We start from the raw sequence: 24,565 nt of genomic DNA, 5'->3' as shown, positions 1-24,565 counted from the left end.
AACTTGAAATCACAATGAACAGGGAAAAAATACCTATTTTTACAACCATGAACGAAACAAAAAAATAAAACAAATTTCAAAACAATAAAAACAATCTAATTTAGTTTATATCGTGTAAAAACATAATAAAGTTTATAATAATTAGAACAAAATATAATCAATAGAATTACTACAAATTTACACTTGTTTCACTTTTATACATTTTTTTTGGCAATTTTTCTTCTTAAAATTGTAACACTATGTTATTTATATAACTGAAAATTTAGTTAAAAAATGCATTTCTTTGCATATAAATTTCCATTTCATAAATATCTTTTTTCTCTGCTCACTTGAGAGTTAATATAAAATGCAACTCTGCCAAACAAACCCACCTTCAGCTAATCTATTACAACTCTGAAAGCAGACATAATCTATTACATTAAATGTCAAATGTGGTACCGTGATGTCAATCAAAAACAAAAATTTTTATACAAAAGCAGACAAAATAAGAAATTTTCATAGAAAACAGCAATAAAACAATAATATTTATAAGAAATTGTTAAATAAAAACAATATACAGAAGGTGGTCAAACAGTTTATGGCTAAAATGGGAAAGGTATGTGCAAAGAAAGTGTAAAAAACACTAAGTGAAAAAATGCAAATCAACGACAAACATTGGTAGTAATAAGAAAAAATGCTAAAAGCCGAGAATTTATATTAAAACAATTATTTCATAAATAAAAGTCGGATTAAATCAGCTTCGAATTATTATCCTAAACACTTACCTGCAAAGGTTTCAATCTAAGCTGCACTTGTTGGGGATTGGTAGTTTGGTTTGATTTTTCGGAGGTTAGACTGTGAGACTCCAGTGTTAGATTTTTACAGGAAATCTGTTGTTTATGTGAATTGACGAGTTTCAAAGCCGATATAAGAGTCTGACAATTGTAGACTGTGGTTAAGTCAACTTCCTCAATAAAGTCCAAGTGTTGCATGGTACGGTATCGAGTTTCGGTGTTTGAGGCTCTATGCATAAAAGCTTTTATATAGTCCAGGGCGTTTGTAGGTCCACACCAGAGACGTTGCCATTTTAGAGGGACCTATGGTAATATTTATACTATTGTGTTATTTAAATTTATTAAATTCAATTCTAGTCTAGATTGGTCCAAGTTCAATTCTACCTCAGTTCTAGTTCAGTTTTAGTTCAGTTTTAGTTCAGTTCTAGTTCAGTTCTAGTTCAGTTCTAGTTCAGTTCTAGTTCGGTTCTAGTTTAGTTCTAGTTCAGTTCTAGTTCAGTTCTAGTTCAGTTCTAGTTCAGTTCTAGTTCAGTTCTAGTTCAGTTCTAGTTCAGTTCTAGTTCAGTTCTAGTTCAGTTCTAGTTCAGTTCTAGTTCAGATCTAGTTCAGTTCTAGTTCAATTCTAGTTCAGTTCTAGTTCAGTTCCAGTTCAGTTCTAGTTCAGTTCTAGTTTAGTTATAGTTCAGTTCTAGTTCAGTTCTAGTTCAGTTCTAGTTCAGTTCTAGTTCAGTTCTAGTTCAGTTCTAGTTCAGTTCTAGTTCAGTTCAAGTTCAGTTCTAGTTCAGTTCTAGTTCAGTTCTAGTTCAGTTCTAGCTTAGTTCTAGTTCAGTTCTAGTTCAGTTCTAGTTCAGTTCTAGTTCAGTTCTAGTTCAGTTCTAGCTTAGTTCTAGTTCAGTTCTAGTTCAGTTCTAGTTCAGTTCTAGCTTAGTTCTAGTTCAGTTCTAGTTCAGTTCTAGTTCAGTTCTAGTTCAGTTCTAGTTCACTTCTAGTTCAGTTCTAGTTCAGTTCTAGTTCAGTTCTAGTTCAGTTCTAGTTCAGTTCTAGTTCAGTTCTAGTTCAGTTCTAGTTCAGTTCTAGTTCAGGTCTAGTTCAGTTCTAGTTCAGTTCTAGTTCAGTTCTAGTTCAGTTCTAGTTCAGTTCTAGTTCAGTTCTAGTTCAGTTCTAGTTCAGTTCTAGTTCAGTTCTAGTTCAGTTCAAGTTCAGTTCTAGTTCAGTTCTGGTTCAGTTCTAGTTCAGTTCTAGTTCAGTTCTAGTTCAGTTCTAGTTCAGTTCTAGTTCAGTTCTAGTTCAGTTCTAGTTCAGTTCTAGTTCAGTTCTAGTTCAGTTCTAGTTCAGTTCTAGTTCAGTTCTAGTTCAGTTCTAGTTCAGTTCTAGTTCAGTTCTAGTTCAGTTCTAGTTCAGTTCTAGTTCAGTTCTAGTTCAGTTCTAGTTCAGTTCTAGTTCAGTTCTAGTTCAGTTCTAGTTCAGTTCTAGTTCAGTTCTAGTTCAGTTCTAGTTCAGTTCTAGTTCAGTTCTAGTTCAGTTCTAGTTCAGTTCTAGTTCAGTTCTAGTTCAGTTCTAGTTCAGTTCTAGTTCAGTTCTAGTTCAGTTCTAGTTCAGTTCTAGTTCAGTTCTAGTTCAGTTCTAGTTCAGTTCTAGTTCAGTTCTAGTTCAGTTCTAGTTCAGTTCTAGTTCAGTTCTAGTTCAGTTCTAGTTCAGTTCTAGTTCATTCTAGTTGTCAGTTCTAGTTCAGTTCTAGTTCAGTTCTAGTTTCAGTTCTAGTCTTCTATTCATTCCTAGTTCAGTTCTAGTTCCAGTTCTAGTCATTTCATTCCGTTCTAGTTCAGTTTTCTAGTTCATTCTGTTCAGTTCTAGTTCTAGTTTCAGTTTCTAGTTCTAGTTCTTCTAGTCAAGTCTAGTTCAGTTCTAGTTCAGTTCTAGTTCTAGTTCAGTTCTAGTTCAGTTCTAGTTCAGTTTCTAGTTCAGTTCTATGTTCGTTCTATTTCAGTTTCTAGTTCAGTTCTAGTTCATCTAGTTCAGTTCTCTTTTTCAGTTCTAGTTAGTTCCTAGTTTCGTCTTAGTTCAGTTCTAGTTCAGTTCTGTTCAGTTCAGTCGTTCTAGTTCAGTTCTATTCAGTTCTAGTTCAGTTCTAGTTCAGTTTCTAGTTAAATTAAATACCAAGTATATAACTAGAGAACAAGTTAAATAATTAATTATAAAATATTTAATTGAAAATCTAAATCTTTCACTAAAAAATTTTTAAATTTTCACTCCTATTATTTTGAACGCAACTGTATATACAAATAGAACAAACTGAACTGTTCTAGTTCAGTTCTAGTTCAAGTTCTAGTTCTAGTTCAGTTCTAGTTCAGTTCTAGTTCAGTTCTAGTTCAGTTCTAGTTCACTTCTAGTTCAGTTCTAGTTAAATTAAAATAACAATTATAATAACTAGAGAACAAGTTAAATAAATTAATTATAAAAATATTTAATTGAAAATCTAAATATTTCACTAAAAAATTTTTAAATTTTCACTCCTATTATTTTGAACGCAACTGTATATACAAATATCATTGAAAACAATTTCATTCGATCGTTTCATATTTGAACTTATTCCCTTATAATACTTTATTACTTGTTCTTTTCTTTTAAAGAGAATTTCTTCCTAAGACTTACTTGATTTGAAGCCAATGTATTGATCATTTGCATATTTGCTGGATTCTGTGAGTTGGTTTGTTGCTCTTTAAGGCTACTATATACTTGACTTAAGGTATTGTGTATCATTTGATAACCCTCACCGGCCAATTTCAATTCAGTATGTATGAAAACCAACCAGGGATTGGATGATTTTTGTTCTTCGCTTAATTCTTGAGCAGTAATGTTTATGGAACAGTTCTGTAATTAAGAAATCAAAATATGTTATTAGTAGTAGATTTGTATGAACATTAAAAAGGTTTCCTGAAACAGTATTGAAGACAATAAGAGTATACATATATACCTGTGCCAATTTCCTCCATAAAGCCAAAACAGGCTTAATTTGTTTTTCCAAATTCTGCTGGTTCATTTCATTATCTCCACTTAAGCCCAAATACGACAACCTCAGTTCCCTTAAAATATCTAAGCCATAATCAATTTCTCTGCTTACATTTGATTTCTTGGAAAGTTTAAATAACTCCGGTTCATCTTGAGATGGTAACTTTGATAAGGCATTTAAATAATCTGACCATTGTGTACTAGTGGGTATAGTAACTCTACCCTCAAAGGGGGTCCATCTAGAACTCAAAGATTCATTGTTGAAAAATTCTTGCAAATATTTCTGTAAAACCAGCAGATCTCTTAAATTATTAATGCGACCACCAAAAGCCACATTTTCATTTAATTTTTGCATTATTTGCCAATCAATGCGTCCACCTAACATAAGACCATCCAACCACTTAATTAATTGTAAAGCAGCCTTGAGATCTGCCTCACCAAACTCATATTTTTGTGACCAACCTTGCGGTATAAAACGTCTACGTTCTTGTAAAACAGATAAGACTATAAATAGCACTACTCTTATCTTCATTAGTTTAGCTTCTTTGAGTATAGTTCTATCTTGTTCCATTACCGCATAATTTTGTAACATTCTTTTGGCCTTCTGTTTAATACCAGCCGGGTATTCATATAGAACTTTAACAAACTTATATATTACTGCCTCACTAAAACCTTGAGTGGATTCACAAATCAGCCATAAACGAAATTCAGCATGCTTCTTCATTTCACCAAACTCCCTTTCCAGTAATAGCAACCAGGTCGGTACTAGGTGGACATTTTTAACACATATCCATTTACCCAATTCAGCTGAGAGTTTAATAACATCCATAGCTTTTTTCTCTAGACCTTTGCCTATAGAAATTTCCTGGTATTTATCTTTGCCTTTAGTGCGCACTGCCACACTTAATATTTCCGTTGCTGGATCATTTTCGGTTTGTGTAATCATTAGTATGGGTTTTTCGGCAGAACTTTCTTCCACCAATTGTTCAATGCTTGGTTGTTGTATGGATTCAATGGATATGCCTAGCATTTCTTCTGCTGTTAGTTTCATATAATAGGTTACCAGTTCTGGTCTTATGATTAGGGTTATTAAAAGTTTTTCAAAGCTATTAATGGTTGTTACTGGAAATAAATTATAAGAATTATTTTTCAATGAAAGCTTTTTTATAAAAGAAGACTTCTTTTAAAAGCTTTTAAATTAGGAATATTTATTTTTTTTTTAATTATTTTTAGAAAATTAAAATTTTTTTAATAAAAGTTATTTTTTGATGAGAATTTTGATAAAAAAGAAAAGCATTTTGAAGAAAATAGTATTTAAAACTTTTTATAAAAATAACTATTTTTATTGAAAGCTTTTTTACTTAGTGGTAAAAATAAAAAGACTTCTTTAAAAAGCTTTTGAAGAGAATAGTATTTAATATTTAAACTTTTTACAAAAAAAAAACTTTTTTATGGAAAGCTTGTTTACTTAAAAGCTTTTTAATAAAAAGCATCTTTAAGTGAAAGCTTTTTGATAAAAATATTTTTTGTTAAAAATTAATTTTTGATCGAACTTGTTGATCAAACGTTTTTTCAAGAAAAGCTTTTTTAATCAAAATCATTTTGAAGAAAATTTTATTTGTTTAATAAAAACTTTAGAAAAACCTTTCTTTATATTTCAACTTTTGAACAAGAGTTTTTTACGAAAAGTCTTTTTATGAAAAGCTTTTGAATTTGTTTATGAAAGCTTTTTACAAAATAACTTATTAAAAATGTTTTAATGAACAACTTTTTTACCCAGAAGCCTTTTGATGAAAAACTGTTTTAACCAAGAACTACTTTATAAAACTTTTTTTTAAACAAAAGCCTTATGAGCAAAAAATTTAAGTAAAAAAGCTTTTTAATACTTTCGATCTATATAACCTCTATTTCCCTCTCTCTTACCTGGTATTTCTGCAGACTTTCCTTCTTTAAAACCACTCCATAGTGAAAAATTATGCAGTTGTAATTTTTCCTCCATTTCTGGTTTTTGATTAATTAAAATTTGCAATTTTAAAGCCGCCTCCTTGCCAAAACTCTCCACATATTGAGATCGCCCATAACCAGCACTACTACTTAAAGAACTGCCCTCTGCTCCCGATATAAAATTCGTAACAAACAATTCCCATTCAACATCTTTTATGCGTTCCTTATATGCCGTACGACACACATATAAAGCCAGTGATAAATGTCTATCCTTGGGTATAGATCTAGCCAAATACTGAAATGTCTCTCTAACTAATTGGCCATAAAATTTCAATTCTATTTGTACCGACGAGTTGGCACCACCAATGTCATGTAATTCCAACGCATTTAGAAATAGTTTTATAAATACCATAGAAGATAATTCGTAACAGCAGGTTAGATTTATATAAAACCCTGAAGCTTTGGAGCACAATTCTCTTAACGCAGTAAAATCTGCTAATAAAGTGTCTTTGATTTCAGAACTTTCCTTTAAGGATTTGTCTATAAAACTGCTGCTTTCCTTGACTTCATTTAAAGTTTTCAAGAGCTTTTCATTTTTCAAAATGTCACCTTGAGCTAATGATAGCTCCTCCAATAGTTTATCTTCTAATTCCAGGCGTTGTTTTAGTAATACCCCTTCATTTTTCAATAAATTTACACGTTTTTGTTCCAAAACAGGATTTTTCATTATAATAGCTTTAGACATTAGTTGATCACTTAAGCCAACTGCGGTTACGGTGAAAGGTATACAGCTGATAAAAGCAAATGTTTCTGATGCTATGCTTAATTTGGGTGTCTTTGTGACCAAAACCAGCTGGAAATTGTCATGTAAATCGACCATTTTCGATCCTACATCTATTTGTTTTTTATTGAATTTCATATAGACTTTATTTGTAATCAATTGCATTAGCGGTGGTCTCAATTCCTGACAGTCTTCTACTATAAATGTTTTACCAAATCTTACCGCCAGTTCCAGGGAGTATGTTAATTTTTGATTGTTTTGTGATAAAACTTCAAAAGGTCTCTCCTTTGAGTGTAAGTATTCCTTAAGCCAATTAATGGCAGTCTCTGTGGGATCCAGTAGTAGAGGTATAGGATAAGAGCCAAATGGCAAATTTAACATTTGTCTTAAAACAGCAGCATTCTCTATAATTTGAGCATCTCTTGCCAAACCCATGCTTTCCCAAATAATTTGTTCTTGTTCGGTAAGTAAATTTTTGTGTAAATCAAATGATTCTTTTAGTTGCAATTCGGTAGTAAGTTTATTGAGGGAAGAGCTGTAATATAAAAAAATGGCGATTAAAATATAAAGAAGAAGTTAGTTGGACCAGCTACTATACCTTCTTTCCTTCAGTGACATATGCGAGTAGTAATTTAAGGCCAATGCTATCAACAAGGACTTGGTATCTAAGGTTTTAAAAGTTACTTTATATTCCTCTAGTTGCATGCTCCATGTTTGATACTCCGAACTTAATTGCTCTACCAAAACTTCCGCAGCTGTTAAGGTATTACGAGCTTCTTCTAATTTTAATTCTAATACTGCTGCTTCCTGGGTATATGCATTTAATTTAGCCGACAATTGCTTTACTCGGTTGTCTACATCATCTAGACCCGTCATCAAAGATTGCATTTCATCTTCGGCCACATCCAAATTCTTTTGCAACTCCTTTTGTTCTCTCTCCAAAGGCTTAATACTTTGTATAACTTTTGAATATCTAACACTAGCCTTTACCCAAGCTGCTAACGGTGCCGCTGCTACCGAAGCTCTTTTGGCATTTTTCATTTCAAAAGAATCGGCTTTATTAGCCAATAGTTTAACAACGGCCTCACAATTTTCGGGACTTATGCGCGCTGGGTCCAGAGATCTAATGTCTTCTTTAACACCTCTTTTAGCCAAAAATGTTTTCATACTGTTCCATGAAGTATCCCGTATGCCCATTAAACGCAAGACACCCTCAAGTATGTCTCTTATAGTCTCGGGTGGCGCTCTTAGAGACCTTATTTCAGACAATGCCTCTGATTTTATTTGACCGACAGCGGCTGATGCTTCCGCCAATATCGGTTCTACTTCGGCTAATTCTTCTTGGATTTCTTGTTGTCTCTCTTTAAGTTTTTCACTGCTTTCTTGTGTTTTCTTTTTTAACTCCAACATGCTAGATTTTTGTTCATTGGCATTTCTCATAGTTGAAGAAATCATTTCTAAAGCTTCATTAGCCAATTTACGCTTTTCGGCTAAAGCCACTTCCTGTTTGGAGGCATTTGATTTCAGAGTATCAACCACTGCATGAGCAGAAGCAAGTTTGTCGACACCGTGCTGTGTAAAAAGATAAAATTTTAATAATCTTGTTTAGTTTTAGTTCAGTTCCAGTACACTTGTAATTCAGTTCTAGTTCTAGTTCAGTTCTCGTTCAGTTCTATTTCAGTTATAGTTCAGTCCTAGTTCAATTCTAGCTCTGATCTAGTTCTGATGTAGTTCAGTTCTAGTTCAGTTCTAGTTCAGTTCTAGTTCAGTTCTAGTTCAGTTCTAGTTCAGTTCTAGTTCAGTTCTAGTTCAGTTCTAGTTCAGTTCTAGTTCAGTTCTAGTTCAGTTCTAGTTCAGTTCTAGTTCAGTTCTAGTTCAGTTCTAGTTCAGTTCTAGTTCAGTACTAGTTCAGTTCTAGTTCAGTTCTAGTTCAGTTCTAGTTCAGTTCTAGTTCAGTTCTAGTTCAGTTCTAGTTCAGTTCTAGTTCAGTTCTAGTTCAGTTCTAGTTCAGTTCTAGTTCAGTTCTAGTTCAGTTCTAGTTCAGTTCTAGTTCAGTTCTAGTTCAGTTCTAGTTCAGTTCTAGTTCAGTTCTAGTTCAGTTCTAGTTCAGTTCTAGTTCAGTTCTAGTTCAGTTCTAGTTCAGTTCTAGTTCAGTTCTAGTTCAGTTCTAGTTCAGTTCTAGTTCAGTTCTAGTTCAGTTCTAGTTCAGTTCTAGTTCAGTTCTAGTTCAGTTCTAGTTCAGTTCTAGTTCAGTTCTAGTTCAGTTCTAGTTCAGTTCTAGTTCAGTTCTAGTTCAGTTCTAGTTCAGTTCTAGTTCAGTTCTAGTTCAGTTCTAGTTCAGTTCTAGTTCAGTTCTAGTTCAGTTCTAGTTCAGTTCTAGTTCAGTTCTAGTTCAGTTCTAGTTCAGTTCTAGTTCAGTTCTAGTTCAGTTCTAGTTCAGTTCTAGTTCAGTTCTAGTTCAGTTCTAGTTCAGTTCTAGTTCAGTTCTAGTTCAGTTCTAGTTCAGTTCTAGTTCAGTTCTAGTTCAGTTCTAGTTCAGTTCTAGTTCAGTTCTAGTTCAGTTCTAGTTCAGTTCTAGTTCAGTTCTAGTTCAGTTCTAGTTCAGTTCTAGTTCAGTTCTAGTTCAGTTCTAGTTCAGTTCTAGTTCAGTTTCTAGTTCAGTTCTAGTTCAGTTCTAGTTCAGTTCTAGTTCAGTTCAGTTCGTTCTGTTCAGTTAGGTTTAGTTCAAGTTCAGTTGTAAAACTGAATTCTAGTTTATCTAGTTCAGTTCTAGTGAAGTATTTATAACTATGAAAGTCAGAAGGTGGTAAAAGCTTTTTAAAAATTTACCTGTAACTTTTCCAAATCTTTTATTAATATCCTTCGATAAATTACAATAGATGTAATAATACGATTTTATCAGTTGATAAAACCTTAAAGACACCTGCGTTGTAGTAAATTATCTAATATCTCCGAAAAATAACTAGAAACAGGAACTTTTCTTTCGATGCTGATTGACCAGGAAATTCACTTTAAAACTTCCCCAAATTTCTTAGGCAACATGTTTAAAGTCTCTATTGAAGTGCCTCTTAGATATAATATATCCATGTTTCTATATAAGGCAGGATATTTAGTGAAATATTGCTCAATTTTGCAATTCATAGGATCCAAACAAATAATTAAATGAAGATTTTCTTGGGCTCCTAAAAAGACAAACGCAAAATAATCAATTGCTTTAATAATTCCACCTCATTTTCCTTTTATATTTTCACATACTTTTCATAAAATATGAGCCTATTGTATCCTGATAGCCCTCCAATTGTGCTGAATGCTTTAGTGAACTAGCAATAGACTCTAAATCATCGCCAAATAAATCCAATATTTCACTTTCCTCCAAAATAGCTTCGATTGGTTTCATTATGTTCGGCACATAGGAGAGCCAACAATGTTCTATTATCAAACAGGTGCATTGATTTTCTAAAGCAGCTACTTGCATGGCCTGCAATGTGGCAAAAAAAAAAAACAATAGCAAGAAGAAAACAAAACAATGTGTTAGAGGCTTTTAACTAACAGAGGCCGAAAATAACTTGTCCACTTATTTAAGTGTTAAAAGTTAATACTTATTTTCCGTTAGAGAAAAATTAATAATTAAAAAAATAGTTATAATTAAAACAAGTTAGAGTACTATATTCGGCTATGCCGAATCTTAAATACCCTCCACCAGCAAGCTACTTTTTATTGAAACCCATTTAACTATCTAATTTTTAGATAACTTGGCAAAATTTTTGTTTCCTTATTGAGGGTACTAACATTTATGCATATGTCAAACTTATTTTAATTAGGTCGAGAAAAATGTGTATTAATAGGCCAGTTTGAAAACATTTTAATATAATGATTAACTGTACACAGAACATACTCATTTTGAATTTTATCCGGATATAATCATATAATTACGAATTAAGTGGTATTAAGTGATTTTCAGAAGTATACCTTATATGGGAGCTAAGACAACCTATGGACCGATCCGGAAGAAAAAATCCGTAGAATGATTTATATATACAAAATACACATTTATGTCGAATTTTATCCCGATAACTTTGATTGTTAATGTGCATTTGAGTAATTTTCAGAAATGGTCCTTATATGGGAGTTGTGACCAATTATAAACCGATAAGAAAAAAAATTCGTATAATGATTTATATGCCAAAAAAATTCAAGTCGAATTTTACTACAATAGATTTATTAATTAATGAAATATGTGCGTTTAGGTGATTTTCGGAAGTGAACTTTATATGTATAGGAGCTACGACCTTACACAAAACATATTTGTGTCGAATTTTATCAAGATATCTTTATTTGTTAATGAAATATGTGCGTTAAAGTGATTTTTTTGAAGGAGCTATTACCATATATGGAACAATCCGGAAAAAAAATTGGTAGAATGATTTATATGCTCACAAAACATATTCAAGTCGTACTTTATCCAAATAGCTTTATTATTCAAAGAAATATGTTTAAGTGATTTTCGTAAGTGGACCCTCTATGGGAGCCTATCCGGAAAAAATTTCGTAGAGTGATTCATATAAAGACAAAACATATTTGTGTCGAATTTTATCAAGATAACTTTATTTGACAATGAAATATGTATTTTTAAGTGATTTTCGGAAATGGGGTTATATGAAAGCTATGACCAATAATGGACCGATCCGTAAAAAATTTGGTGAAATGATTTGAATGTACACAAAACGTATTTTTGTCGAACTTTATCCCAATAGCTTTAGAATTCAATGAGATATATGTGTTTAAGTGATTTTCGGAAGTGGACCTTATATGGGAGCTATGACCAATTATGGGCCTATCCGGAAAAAATTTAGTGGAATAATTCATATTTATACGAAATATATTTATGTCGAATTTTATCACGATAGCTTTATTTGACAATGAAATATGTATTTTTAAGTGATTTTCGGAAATGGGGTTATATGGGAGCTATGACCAATAATGGACCGATCCGTAACAAAATAAGTAAAATGATTTGTATGTATACAAAACATATTTGTGTCGAATTTTATCCCGATATCTTTATAATTCAATGAAATATATGCGTTTAAGTGATTTTCGGAAGTGGACTTTATATGGGAGCTATGACCAATTATGGACCTATCCGGAAAAAATTTCGTAGAGTGATTTATATTTAGATTAAACATATTTGTGTCGAATTTCATCAAGATAGCTTTATATGACAATGAAATATGAGCTTTTAAATGATTTTTGGAAGTGGGCCTTATATGGGAGCTATGACCAATAATGGACCGATCCGTAAAAAATTTCGTAGAATGATTTGTATGTACACAAAACATGTTTAACTCGAATTTTATCACAATAGCTTTATTCATCAATGAAATATGTGCGTTTAGGTGATTTTCGGAAGTGGACCTTGTATGGGAGCTATGGCCAATTTTGGACCGACTGAGATCTGCGTTGACAGTATGATTTCTGTTCATATTATATTTGCATGTACAAAATTTTGTGTTGATACCGATATATGTGAGGGAGTTATTAGCGATAAACTAATTTCCGGGAATATATACCTTTGTATGGGGGCTATGGGAAATATTGGATCGATCGTAAAGATTTTCAACATAATTGATCTCTGCCATGAAAAAATAATGTGTGACAAAATTCATCGAAATATCTTTGGTAGTTTCTGAGAAAACTTCAAAAGAATGATGAAAAAAACGTAATTTCTTTCGAGGTAGTCTGAAATTTTTACTCATAGCTTTTTACGTTGTGAACCGATTTTGCTGATTTTCAATACCAAACTGCTTAGGATAACAATAAATATTTTAATTGAATTTGGTTGATTTCCTTTGCTTAGTTTTAACGTGAGCGTGTTTTACACAGACAGACAGACGGACAGACGGACATAGCAAAATCGACTCAGAATTTCATAAGGACCCAGAATATATATACTTTGTTGGGTCTTAGATGAATATTTCTTGGTGTTACACACGGAACGACAAACTTATATATACCCTCTATCACCACTGATGGTGGTGGAGGGTATAAAAAAAGTTTTAATTATTAAAAATTTACTTCATTTATAAATATCAGTTAATAACATACAAAAAATAAGTGGACCCCTTATCTTCGGATTCCGCAAACAACTATTCGCTCTCTAGTCAAGTGTATGCATATTTGTATTTACCAATTTCAAATCATTGTAAAAATCCATTAGACCATAATTACAACCACCCTGTAGCAATTGGATTTTAGCCTGTTGCATTGTGGCTGCTGCATAAATACAATCCATTTGTCTTTCACCTGCCGTCCCCACCATGAGTATGTGTGTATTATTGCGTGTCAATAAACGTGCAACTTTCGATGTTTGTTCCAGTAATTCTTTTGTTACTGGTGCATCAATGATAAAACTTTCCGAATCTGTTGTAAAAGGACAGAGAGGAGAGAGAGAGAGAAAAAAAGAAAATTAACAATTTATTATAGTTTAGTCTTTTGTTGCTTTTTCTTTTACAATGCGTTGATAAGGTTTTCAGAGCTGGTATTTATGTGGTATTTTGTTTTCGTTTTCATTTTTACTTACTACAAATAGTAATTGTTTTTGAACTTCCTCCAGCCATTCATCATGTTGTAAGGATTGCAATTCACTATTGTGTTTTGTAGTCTTTGGTACAAAATATATTTCTAAAAGATATGAAATTAAATTATTTAAAGTGAATTTATTTTAGAAATAGAAAAAGAACGAAAAATGAGGTAAAATACAGTAAATATGTATATAAGATTTTCAAATACTTAAATGGGTTATAATAAGGAAACTTCGACGTTATCCTGACTATAGGCTGAGTGCTCCAGAAATTATATTTTTAATTAAATACTAAATATTTGAGCTTGTGTCTCTTTCATTGCGAAAAGCGATGCAGTGCAAAAATTTTATCGTCTGAAATCGATTCAATGGCATTCTTTTACACGTTAATTTGAAGTCCTAGTTCAGTTCTAGGTCAGTTCTAGTTCAGTTCAAGTTCAGTTCTAGTTCAGTTCTAGTTCAGTTCTAGTTCAGTTCTAGTTCAGTTTTTCTAGTTTTAGTTCGGTTCCGGTTCAGTTCTAGTTAAGTTTTAGTTCAGTTATAGTTTGGATACGGTTTAGTTCTTTGGTATCCGTTTCAAAACAATAGTTTTATTATTTATTAAATTTGTATTCTTAACTTATATATTTCTGAATATAGTTTATTACAACATTGTTTATATTGAAACAAAAAAATGTTCTATATCTAAAGTTTATTTAATTTTGCATTACAAAACTCTCTTCAATTTTCAATTAAAAATTCCTTCAACTCTTTAAAAATAAACATATACATATATAAAACTCGTATATTTACTTACATCTTTACTACCAATTTTACGCAGTGAATGTCTTAATATTGCTTCAAATTTCTCAGCATCATCCTCGCAAGCTAAACGATCCTTAAACATGGATACCAATTCACAATATAAAGCCTTTATTATTGTTTTTATTTGTGTGCAGCAACCATTTAATGAAAATAACCCACGAACCAACATTAAACAAAATACAGATAAATACATATAATACACAAGAAGAAGAAGAGAAAAAAAATAAAGAATTTAATTAAAATTTATTTAACAAATTTCTTTTTTTTTTGGTTCTCATTTAAATGGAAATTCTCGCAAAAAAAGAATAATAGATAAAAACCAATATAAAACGAAAACGAAAACGAAGCGTAGAACAAGCTTACCTCATTGAATGAATTTTCTGGATAATATTTGAGATTTGCCAATGTTTTCATTATAAATTTCGGTGAAAATTGATAGTGAGCATTGCAACCAGTAGCAGCAACAGTATCTGTGCTATTGCTACTAGCACTGCCACCACGTTTACCAGTCATAGTAAAGGCAGCTTGAAACTATTAAACAGGGAAAAGAGAAAATATGAAAAAGGAACAAATTAAATAGTTTTCACTTATATTCATTCAGTTGAGTAGTATGAGTATGTTGAAAAGTAAACGCATACAAAATAAAATAGAATAATAGTTATTACAGCCATTATATTACTACTACTAACCTTTGTATAGAATTCCATTAAACCTTCAGATATAGATTGTACATTTTGTAAACTCATACCCTTAAAACGGGCAGAGTCATTGCTGCTGCTGCTGCCACCAGCTTGAAGATGGTATGGGTTGCCTAAAAGTAAATGTTCCAGATGACGTTGTATAACAGCTAACATATCTTGTTGGGTGGGATAACCGACGTGCAGCAAGTGATTTATGGCCAAATAACGCGGTGCAATTTTCACCAAACTTGCATTAGCTGTCGCAGCTGTTGTCGTTTGCGTTGTAGACTGTGAAATGGAACCACATATTTGTAAACCACTTACATTTATCCATTCCAACTTGCTGCTGTTGTTGTTAGTATTATTGCCTTTGCCTTTGTTGTTATTGCCACTACTCGTACTATTCTTAACCGCATTTAGGCCAGAATTTGAGCTGTTATCGTTATAAAAGCCTTGTCGTTGCACAAGTTGCAATAATAATTCAACAATTTCACTGCAACCCCAAGCATCCAAATAACACAGATCCAAATTTTTCAAATACATTACCAAACGTGTCTGTTTCGCTTTAAATTCCCGTCCACGCACTCCACTTACAGTCATACAATTCTATGTTTTTAAAATGAATGCATAAACAAACAAACGAACGAATGAACATAAAATACAAAATACATTTATAAAATAGATAAAAAAAGGACATTTTGAAAGTGGTTAAAAGCTTTTTATAAAACTATGTATGCAAAAATAAATACTTATACTGAGTATAAATTTTATTTGCCAAAGAAACATTTCGTTTAGTAGCGTTCAGAAATTAATTGTTGAACTAAAAACCTCGAAGCAATAAAGTTTAATTAATCTCCATTTAAATGAAATTGTTTTTTTTAATATGATTTTTTTTTAATACAAACAAATGCGCTGACTGGGACTGTGTTGAAATTGTGGTAAATAATTTGTTTACATTTTTAATTCCTAAACATTGTGGTAGCAATTTAAATTTATTTGTTGTTAAATAAAAAATGAAATAAATCTTTAGTTTATTTTTATGTGTTGCAACATTAGCCTTGGTTTTTTTTCAATTAGTTATTTAAGACTGTGATATTTTGTAGTAGGAAAGACAATAGATGCAGTAGGCTTTGAGTTCATAGTATATCCTTTTTAAAAAAATGTATTTGTTAAACAACAAGAGATGGAATTATATTTATATTGATGCTTAAATGTGAGCTGATTCTAAAAACAAACCATTTTTTTCGATAGAAACTTAAAATGGTTTGAAAATTTTCTTTATTAATATGAATAGCGCTTTCCCATTTTCGTTTTCCGATATACCCATCATCAAAAAAGATGGTCACTGATTTCGTCATTACGTTTGAAATAGATCTTATTAAATTCTAATAGGATCTAGCCATGTCCTTCCGACTGCCTGTTAAAATCACAATAGGAAAGACAAGGAAGGAGCTGGACAGTTGAAATATTGCATATTCATAAGTTTCATTGACATTTCGCATGGTCCCCATACAAGTTTGAACAGATCGAAACCTTTCTACTAAATTCTATGAGGATCGGTCCATAATTGATCCTACCACCCATATAAGGTCCCCTTCAGAAATTAACTATCTTTATAAACTCTAAGAGCGGGTTTTTGAGATGATAATCAAATGCCAATTAATAATCAGATTAGTTAATCTAAAAATAAATTTAATCTTATGTTAATCCCCTTTGATGTTTTTGAGTACAGGATTAAACTTCGCAGTGTTGCCATACAAATCAACAGAAAATGTCACCGTTTGTTATCAAAACAATGCATATTTTATAAAAAAGAAGAAGACAATTGTAAATTTAATATAAAAATTAATGAAAACTTAAATTAAATACAAAAAAATGTATTTTGTGTCCATAATTTATACTAATCAATAAATAGAACATTTTAATGTTTATATTTATAAAAATTTTATTAATTTTTTTTTGCATCGGCTGTTTACACTTTTGCATTTCGTGCTTAAGATTAAACCATCTCCATTGGGCGCTTAAACTTGCAAACAAAATTAACTAATTGAGTACTCAAAAACATCTTTCGAGGATTAATTTTAATTTAATCGCTAATCTTTCACCTAAAGATTGGCCCTAAGATAACTTTATCAACTCCACAACTACCATCAGATATAGGAATTAATATGTCATTAAAGAGTGGACTACTTCGATTTTACAGGCCAAGGAAATGAAGGTTTGTGAATACTTTCGAACCAATTCGACTGATTTTAATGTATTCTTAGCTGCTGAAACCGAATCTGATATCTGTTTTTCTCTATCACTCACCATTTTCTCGCAAAATGATATCGAATATTTTATTTATATGTATATTTACGGACATTTTATATAATTATAAAAATATATTTACGTTTAAGGGTTAATTTCGATTTTTCGATGTCTTCATAAATACACGTCTTCACTATATATTTTTCTTAAGTTTTATTTAAATCGGTTAAAAACAAAATAATATTTCATTATGGTTTTTAAGAAAATTACCCAATATTGCATAGCTTGAGTTTGGCCTTCACAGTTTATGGGTTAACATTATTCGATCTCACAAAAAAAATTGAGATGTATGTTTTGTAATTCTCGAATTTTATAAGAATAAAACCTGTTTTTCAAAAATTTTACCAAAATAAGTTTTTTCCGAAATCCTCAAAATTAAAATTGCAGGTACCGCTAATATGTGAGAGATATCTACATAATTTCTTTACTATTTTATTCCCTTCTTTATTGACCATAAGTTTCATGGAGATTTTATTAAAATTTTAAAATTTGGCTTAACAAAATTGTTAGAATTTTAAAACTGGATTTTTGAAACTGCCGTCTAAAGGGTTTCTCATGGTTTTATTATAAATATCTCAGTTAAGTGTTTTGGGACATTAAATGATCGAAGGAATTTGTAATAACTTTTACTTTTTTAACCGATTTTTGTGTTTATAACTTCTTAGGATGATTAATTAATTATATTATATAAAAAGTACTTGATAGTCCTAGTTTTTATTGCTTTGAATATCATATTTATGTATATAAGTTGTTCTTGAAATAAAATCATGAAAGTATGGAACAATATTGGTTTTATTTAAAGGATAACAACTGGTGACGGGGATAAAAAATAATATCATTCAGTTAAAAAAGTCAGATGCACTTAAAATAAAGTAATAATGCACGATCTGTAATTGAAAGCTGGACAAAAATTATACAAAATGGTGACACCAATTACAAATACACAACCTCAAGTAGCTGTTTTTAGTATGGAATCGTTTGATGCTAATGTCTACACATGGCCGAAATGGATTTCCCGTCTGGAGACGGCATTGGAAATTTTTAATTGCGATATAACAACAAAGAAACATTATTTACTATATTACATGGGCATGGATACATATAATATTCTAAGTGACAAATTATTACCAGAGTTTCCGGAAAATAAAACATACGATGATATTAAATCCATTTTGAGTGAATATTACAATGCGAAACCTAATGAAATATTAGCCAACTACAGATTCCATCTACGGAAACAGAAGCCGGATGAGTCATGTGAGGAATATTTGATTGATTTAAGAAAGATGTCAATACATTGCAATTTTGGCACATATCTGAATACAGCTTTACGTAATCAATTCGTTTTTGGACTAAACGACCAGAAAATTCAAAATCATCTGCTTGAAAAGGCGCAACTAACTTTAGAAACAGCACTAGCCATAGCGAAAACATATGAATGTGCTGAAAATGATGGAGAGGAATTGCTATTGCAATCACCAACCAATGATATTACAGTAGACATGTTATCTAGTAACTGCAGATCGAAAGAAAATAAACAGGATAACGAATGCAGAAGGCAGAAGGATACAGTATGCAATTTTTGCGGCGTAAAAGGTCATCTAAAACGCTTGTGTTTAAAAGCAAAGCGCCAATTGAATCAAATTAAGAAGGAGCATAATGCCGATTCTAACGAGGAGATGCTACAAACATATGAGGAGGTAGTAGGGAAGCTACAGGGTAATAAGTACTCTGACCGTTCAAAATTTTATTGTAATTTAAAAGTTAATAATGTAATAATAAATTTTGAAATTGACACAGGTCCTCCCGTAACTCCTTTGAGTGTTAGTGGTGCAGAAGAATTTTTTGGCAAATCTATAAAATGTGTTGGGTATTTTCTGGTATCAGTTAACATGACGCGTAAAGCGGATTCACTAGCCCTGAGAGGGTGGATTCCAGTGAATGGGTAACACCAGTTGTGGTGGTACCAAAAAAGCTTTCTATCCTTTTTGCGTTAAGTGATGATTCTAAAATAACCATTTACTCAGCTATGAAAATAGATGAATAGCCCTACCGACAATAGACATTCAGTGCAATGTCAGGTGGTAAATTTTCAAAAACTGATTTGTTTCAATCGTATTTACAACTAGAAATTCACCCAGATAAAAGGCTTATTTTAAAGATCAAGCGTCGATATGGAAGAGGTCGCAAACGAACGAAGTACTGATTTGCCGGGGAATTCACCTGCATCAACATCACTCGAAGGTATGGGCCCACCGAACCAGACGTTAATATAGAAGAAGAACTTATACGTATTGCTAGGGTCATAAATAGAATCCAGCTTCCGTGGGTTCTAGTGGAGCATGTGACTAACCGTCAACCTCGACTTTATTAATATTTCGTGAACATTTTACTGTAACTTTTTTAGATCTATTCTATTCCATAGAATTGGAATAAGTCATGGAATCGATGACTTTTGGGCATGAAAACATAATCTATTTTTTACACGAAATTTGTGACAGCAATGTCTGCTTTATAGCTAAAATTAAAAAACTTTTTCTTTAAGTTTTCACGACTTTATTAATAATGCGTGAACTTTTTTAAAGTTTATTGATCGTAGAAGACATGAAATCGATGACTTTTGGACATGGAAACATAATTAATTGTTTATACAAAATTTGTGGCAACAATATCTGTCACCGTTCTCGGTTAGGTCAAGAACTCCTGCTGAGTTTTCTGTTCGCGAGAGAAATCTCTCGATTCTAAAAGATTTCCTTCAGGAAATTTTTAGACAAGTTTGCCTTATAATTTTTCTTTGAGTTTTTAACGAATGTTTTTAACGAATGCTCAATATAGAATTTTTCGAAGAGCTTTTAATAAAAAATATTTTTAAGATGTTTTTTATAGACACCTTTTGGCAAGCAGGTTGTCCATGACGTAAATCGACGTAATTAATGTTCGAAACATTTTTAAATATGTATGTATGTAAAAACTAGAACTTATTTAGCTCAGCTGAATCTGATCACGTAAAATTTTCGAGATATCGTGTCCTAAAGCATTTGACCATATTTGAGATGTTACAATAGCGTGTAGATACCTTTATAAAATTGTTTACGTCATCTGAAAGTATAATCTTTGTTTATTAAAATAGTAGTTTAAATAATTCAGAGAAGCTCAATCTTTAGAAAATTTTATCTTGGTCTCTGAATCTCGAATTTTTTCAATTTTTATTTTTTTTTTAATTTTTATTATTCTAAAATATTTTTTTTAAGTTTAAAAACAATTTTTGACTCACGACTGAAATAGGATTCACAGAAACTTTTTGTTTTTATTTGTTTCTCTTAATCCTATTTCAGTCGTGAGTCGGGCTGCTTAATTGCTAACTGACAGCAAAAGTAATGACAAAGAGTAATGATAGATAAGAATACAACTCTGAAAAAGCTCACAAACTTCGATCTAACTCAATAAAGTAGAAGGTAATTGGAATAAGAACTACAATTCCCATATTCCATTTCTTAAAAACTTTTGAATTAAATAGAAGTTGTTTACAAGTGACACTAGCATATGGCGCAAGAATATTGCTGATGAGGATCCGTATAGGGTGCGAAAATACATTCCATTTCATTGCTTGCAATAAAAAATCTCAGTATTCTTATAATTAAAAATATCATTACAATTTGGAAATAATTTATTCTCAAGTGGGACTCGAACTCGAGCCAGCAGAAAAAATTAAAAATCTTTATTTTAAACTTACCTGTCTCAAACAATGTATAATATAAGCCGGTGTCAATTGTGTTGAACAATTAATTGTAAGCAATTCATAACCTGACATATCCTGAACAGCTTGTTGTATGAGTAAAGTCTTGGCTGCACCAGCCGGACCTACAACTAAGAATGGTGTGCTACAGGGAGCCTCTAGAAACGTTTTCAATTGTTGCAAATACATTTTAATAGAAGCTGTTTCAATTAATTCGCCACCACCACTAATATCAGTTTCATAAACATCCAAAGAGTTTCTACTTTTATTATAAAACATTAACTCTGCATGATTTGGATTGGCTACGTATAGGCCAGCCTTGTCATACAACCAATTTGCAAATTCATTTTGACGTTCGACTGGTAAAAATTCAAAAGCGGCATGACAAGCAGCCACCATAAATTCTTCACGATTTTGTATATTGAAATTAATATCATGTTCTGCCTGTAGTTTTAAGAGTAAAGCACGTAACATGCGGGAACGTGTCAAGCCAGGAAACGTACTAAATGGAAAATGTATAAACATTTTTGTTTTTTTTTTTTCATTTATTTTCTATAGATATCAATTTTATTATTCCTATGCCAGTACTTACTGTAAATATTCCTTTTCTAACCATTCCATAGCTGGTTCATAGATTTCCTCTATATAACTTTGTATTAAATCACCAAATTCATATTTACTCAATTGATATTCGAGTATACGTTTTAAGGGATAGTCTTCATTGCTGTGAGTGTGTGTGTGTACAAAAAAGGAAGGTTATTTGTTAGTGGTTTTATTTTAATTTTGTGCATCTTTTATGATGTAGTATTATTATTTGGTTTTTACTCACTTCATATTTACTATGCCCATACGAGATATTGTTGCTGGCGAGGCATTACGTACATCATCAGTTTCAAATATAAAATTCACATTATTACCAAATTGTATGCGCCAACCAGATGGTAATGTTAGTAATCTATTCGTTAATAAATTAGAAAAGAGAAATTGTAATTAAAATTTGTAGTTTTAAGGGAATATTATTCAAAGGATTTTATTTAATGTGAATACATGTGCATTTCATATAGAGGATTAATGTGTAATTTAGTTTTATATTAAAGTTCTTTTAAAAAATAGTAATATTCCCTTTCTTCCTTTCCAGCTTACACCAGAAGAAGAAGCCCGCAACAAAATGATTATGCGTGAAAGAGATCGTGAGCGCAAACGTTTAAAACGTATGAATCCCGAATACAGGCGAATGGAACAGGAACGAGATCGTGATCGTAAAAAGGCCCGACGAGCCAATGAAGCTTTTCGACAGCTCGAAAAATTGCGCGATAAAATACGCAAAGAACGCAAAAAAGGCATAATAGTCGATGAGGCAGCATTGGCGAAACATTTCAATTTAGTGCCAACAACACCCGTCGAACCAGAAGTTATAATCAGTGATGTGGTAACGGGCACAGATCAACAGCAGCAACAGCAAGCTAACCAACAGCAGCAGGCTACACAACAACAACAGCAGCAGCAACCGTTGCTGACGCAACAGCAACAACATCATACACAACAGCATCAGCCACAAAGGCGAAGAATAAATAATACGAATAATGCAAATACAACAAACACGTCAAATATGGCGAATACTACAAGTAGTATAACAACAACTACCATTACCAGTGCTAATACAAACAACAACAACAACAATCTAACACAGGTCACAACGGCCAACATGCCACCCTCCACTAATACAGCTGCCACTCATATGTCACAACTAAACAAGGGTCTACTCTATCCACCACCCAATTTTCCCCATCATCCTTTACCCATACCCGGTGTGGCACTAATGCCCTCACTGTGCCATCCCATTTTACATCAAAATCTAAGTGCTACTCTGTATCCACAGAATAGTGTTAAACAAGAGTATAATACGGCACGAAATGATACGTCATCATCGTCTAATGCCCATAATTTAAGTGCTACTTTGTATCCACAAAATAATATTAAACAAGAATATAATTCGGGTAGCAATGATACCTCGCCTTCAACAAATGCCCACAATCAACAGCAATCACCATCAACGGCACCGGGCGCAGCCAATGCCGGAGCCACCAATAATAACGATGAACATGAGATGAATATGATTGAACCGGAAATAATATTGCAAACATCATCGGATATTATAGCGGCGCCACATCATTTCAATAATCATGCCCATGCTCATCATCTACACCAGCAACAGTGTAATATGTTTACGCATATGGCACCACAGGCTCATATGGCAGCCGCTCATATGCGTGCAGCAGCTCATGCTCCTCACATACCGCCATCAGCATCGGCTTTGGCAGCTGCTGTAGCTGCAGTACAATCTCAACATCAACAGCAGCAGTTACAGCAACAACAACAACAGCAGCAGCAACAACATCCTACATCACAACATACTATAACACAACAACAACAACAGCAGCAACAACAACAGCAACCACAACATCAAACGCAACAATAAATTTTGAATGTTTAATTAAAACAAACAGCGGAAAAAAATGCATATTTGCAAATTTACTATTTTATTATTATTGCTTGTTTTTGTGTAATCGTGGGCATTATTAGAATTTATGCCATTTTTATAATTATGTTTTTTTTCTTCAGTTCTGTTTTTTGTTTCCTTTCGTTTGTCGTCAACATCATTCATGTCGTCTTATTATGGGCATACAGTGGATTAGGAAGCATTTAATGTTGGTAAAATAGTGTTAAAGGTATTTCCAGTGTACAGTGAAGACTACAAGTCTACAGTCTAGCCTATAGTATATAGTCCATAGTCCAGACTATAGTCCATAGTCCAGACTATAGTCTATAGTCCAGACTATAGTCTATAGTCCAGACTATAGTCTATAGTCCAGACTATAGTCTATAGTCCAGACTATAGTCTATAGTCCTGACTAGTATAGTCCAGACTATAGTCTATAGTCCAGACTATAGTCTATAGTCCAGACTATAGTCTATAGTCCAGACTATAGTCCAGACTATAGTCTATAGTCCAGACTATAGTCTATAGTCCAGACTATAGTCTATAGTCCAGACTATAGTCTATAGTCCAGACTATAGTCTATAGTCCAGACTATAGTCTATAGTCCAGACTATAGTCTATAGTCCAGACTATAGTCTATAGTCCAGACTATAGTCTATAGTCCAGACTATAGTCTATAGTCCAGACTATAGTCTATAGTCCAGACTATAGTCTATAGTCCAGACTATAGTCTATAGTCCAGACTATAGTCTATAGTCCAGACTATAGTCTATAGTCCAGACTATAGTCTATAGTCCAGACTATAGTCTATAGTCCAGACTATAGTCTATAGTCCAGACTATAGTCTATAGTCCAGACTATAGTCTATAGTCCAGACTATAGTCTATAGTCCAGACTATAGTCTATAGTCCAGACTATAGTCTATAGTCCAGACTATAGTCTATAGTCCAGACTATAGTCTATAGTCCAGACTATAGTCTATAGTCCAGACTATAGTCTATAGTCCAGACTATAGTCTATAGTCCAGACTATAGTCTATAGTCCAGACTATAGTCTATAGTCCAGACTATAGTCTATAGTCCAGACTATAGTCTATAGTCCAGACTATAGTCTATAGTCCAGACTATAGTCTATAGTCCAGACTATAGTCTATAGTCCAGACTATAGTCTATAGTCCAGACTATAGTCTATAGTCCAGACTATAGTCTATAGTCCAGACTATAGTCTATAGTCCAGACTATAGTCTATAGTCCAGACTATAGTCTATAGTCCAGACTATAGTCTATAGTCCAGACTATAGTCTATAGTCCAGACTATAGTCTATAGTCCAGACTATAGTCTATAGTCCAGACTATAGTCTATAGTCCAGACTAGAGTCTATAGTCCAGACTAGAGTCTATAGTCCAGACTAGAGTCTATAGTCCAGACTATAGTCTATAGTCCAGACT

General features: G+C 32.3%; 2 protein-coding genes across 2 annotated transcripts in view; one reads left to right on the top strand and one right to left on the bottom strand.

Moving 5' to 3' along the window:
* LOC119604355 (cytoplasmic dynein 2 heavy chain 1) overlaps positions 1–24,565 on the bottom strand; it is a 62,817-nt gene that overhangs the window by 3,459 nt on the left and 34,793 nt on the right. The window contains 17 exon segments of the mRNA XM_037956933.1: positions 765–1,076; positions 3,426–3,644; positions 3,748–4,904; positions 5,706–7,042; positions 7,106–8,079; positions 9,344–9,441; positions 9,444–9,689; positions 9,763–9,985; positions 12,695–12,927; positions 13,084–13,188; positions 13,880–13,997; positions 14,255–14,422; positions 14,581–14,910; positions 14,983–15,177; positions 20,615–21,119; positions 21,210–21,341; positions 21,447–21,572. Coding sequence (XP_037812861.1) covers positions 765–1,076; positions 3,426–3,644; positions 3,748–4,904; positions 5,706–7,042; positions 7,106–8,079; positions 9,344–9,441; positions 9,444–9,689; positions 9,763–9,985; positions 12,695–12,927; positions 13,084–13,188; positions 13,880–13,997; positions 14,255–14,422; positions 14,581–14,910; positions 14,983–15,177; positions 20,615–21,119; positions 21,210–21,341; positions 21,447–21,572 — 6,478 coding nt within the window.
* On the top strand, positions 430–23,298 carry LOC119604356 (GATA zinc finger domain-containing protein 10). Its single transcript, XM_037956934.1, has 2 exons — positions 430–595; positions 21,756–23,298. The coding sequence occupies exons 1-2, from the start codon at positions 578–580 to the stop codon at positions 23,094–23,096; spliced, it is 1,359 nt and encodes a 452-aa protein (XP_037812862.1). The 5' UTR covers positions 430–577; the 3' UTR covers positions 23,097–23,298.

This window comes from Lucilia sericata, unplaced genomic scaffold, assembly GCF_015586225.1.
Source record: "Lucilia sericata isolate MDLA Ls3-8-SP2 unplaced genomic scaffold, ASM1558622v1 Contig000386F_arrow, whole genome shotgun sequence".
Taxonomy (NCBI): domain Eukaryota; kingdom Metazoa; phylum Arthropoda; class Insecta; order Diptera; family Calliphoridae; genus Lucilia; species Lucilia sericata.
This window is presented reverse-complemented; position numbering and strand designations above follow the sequence as displayed.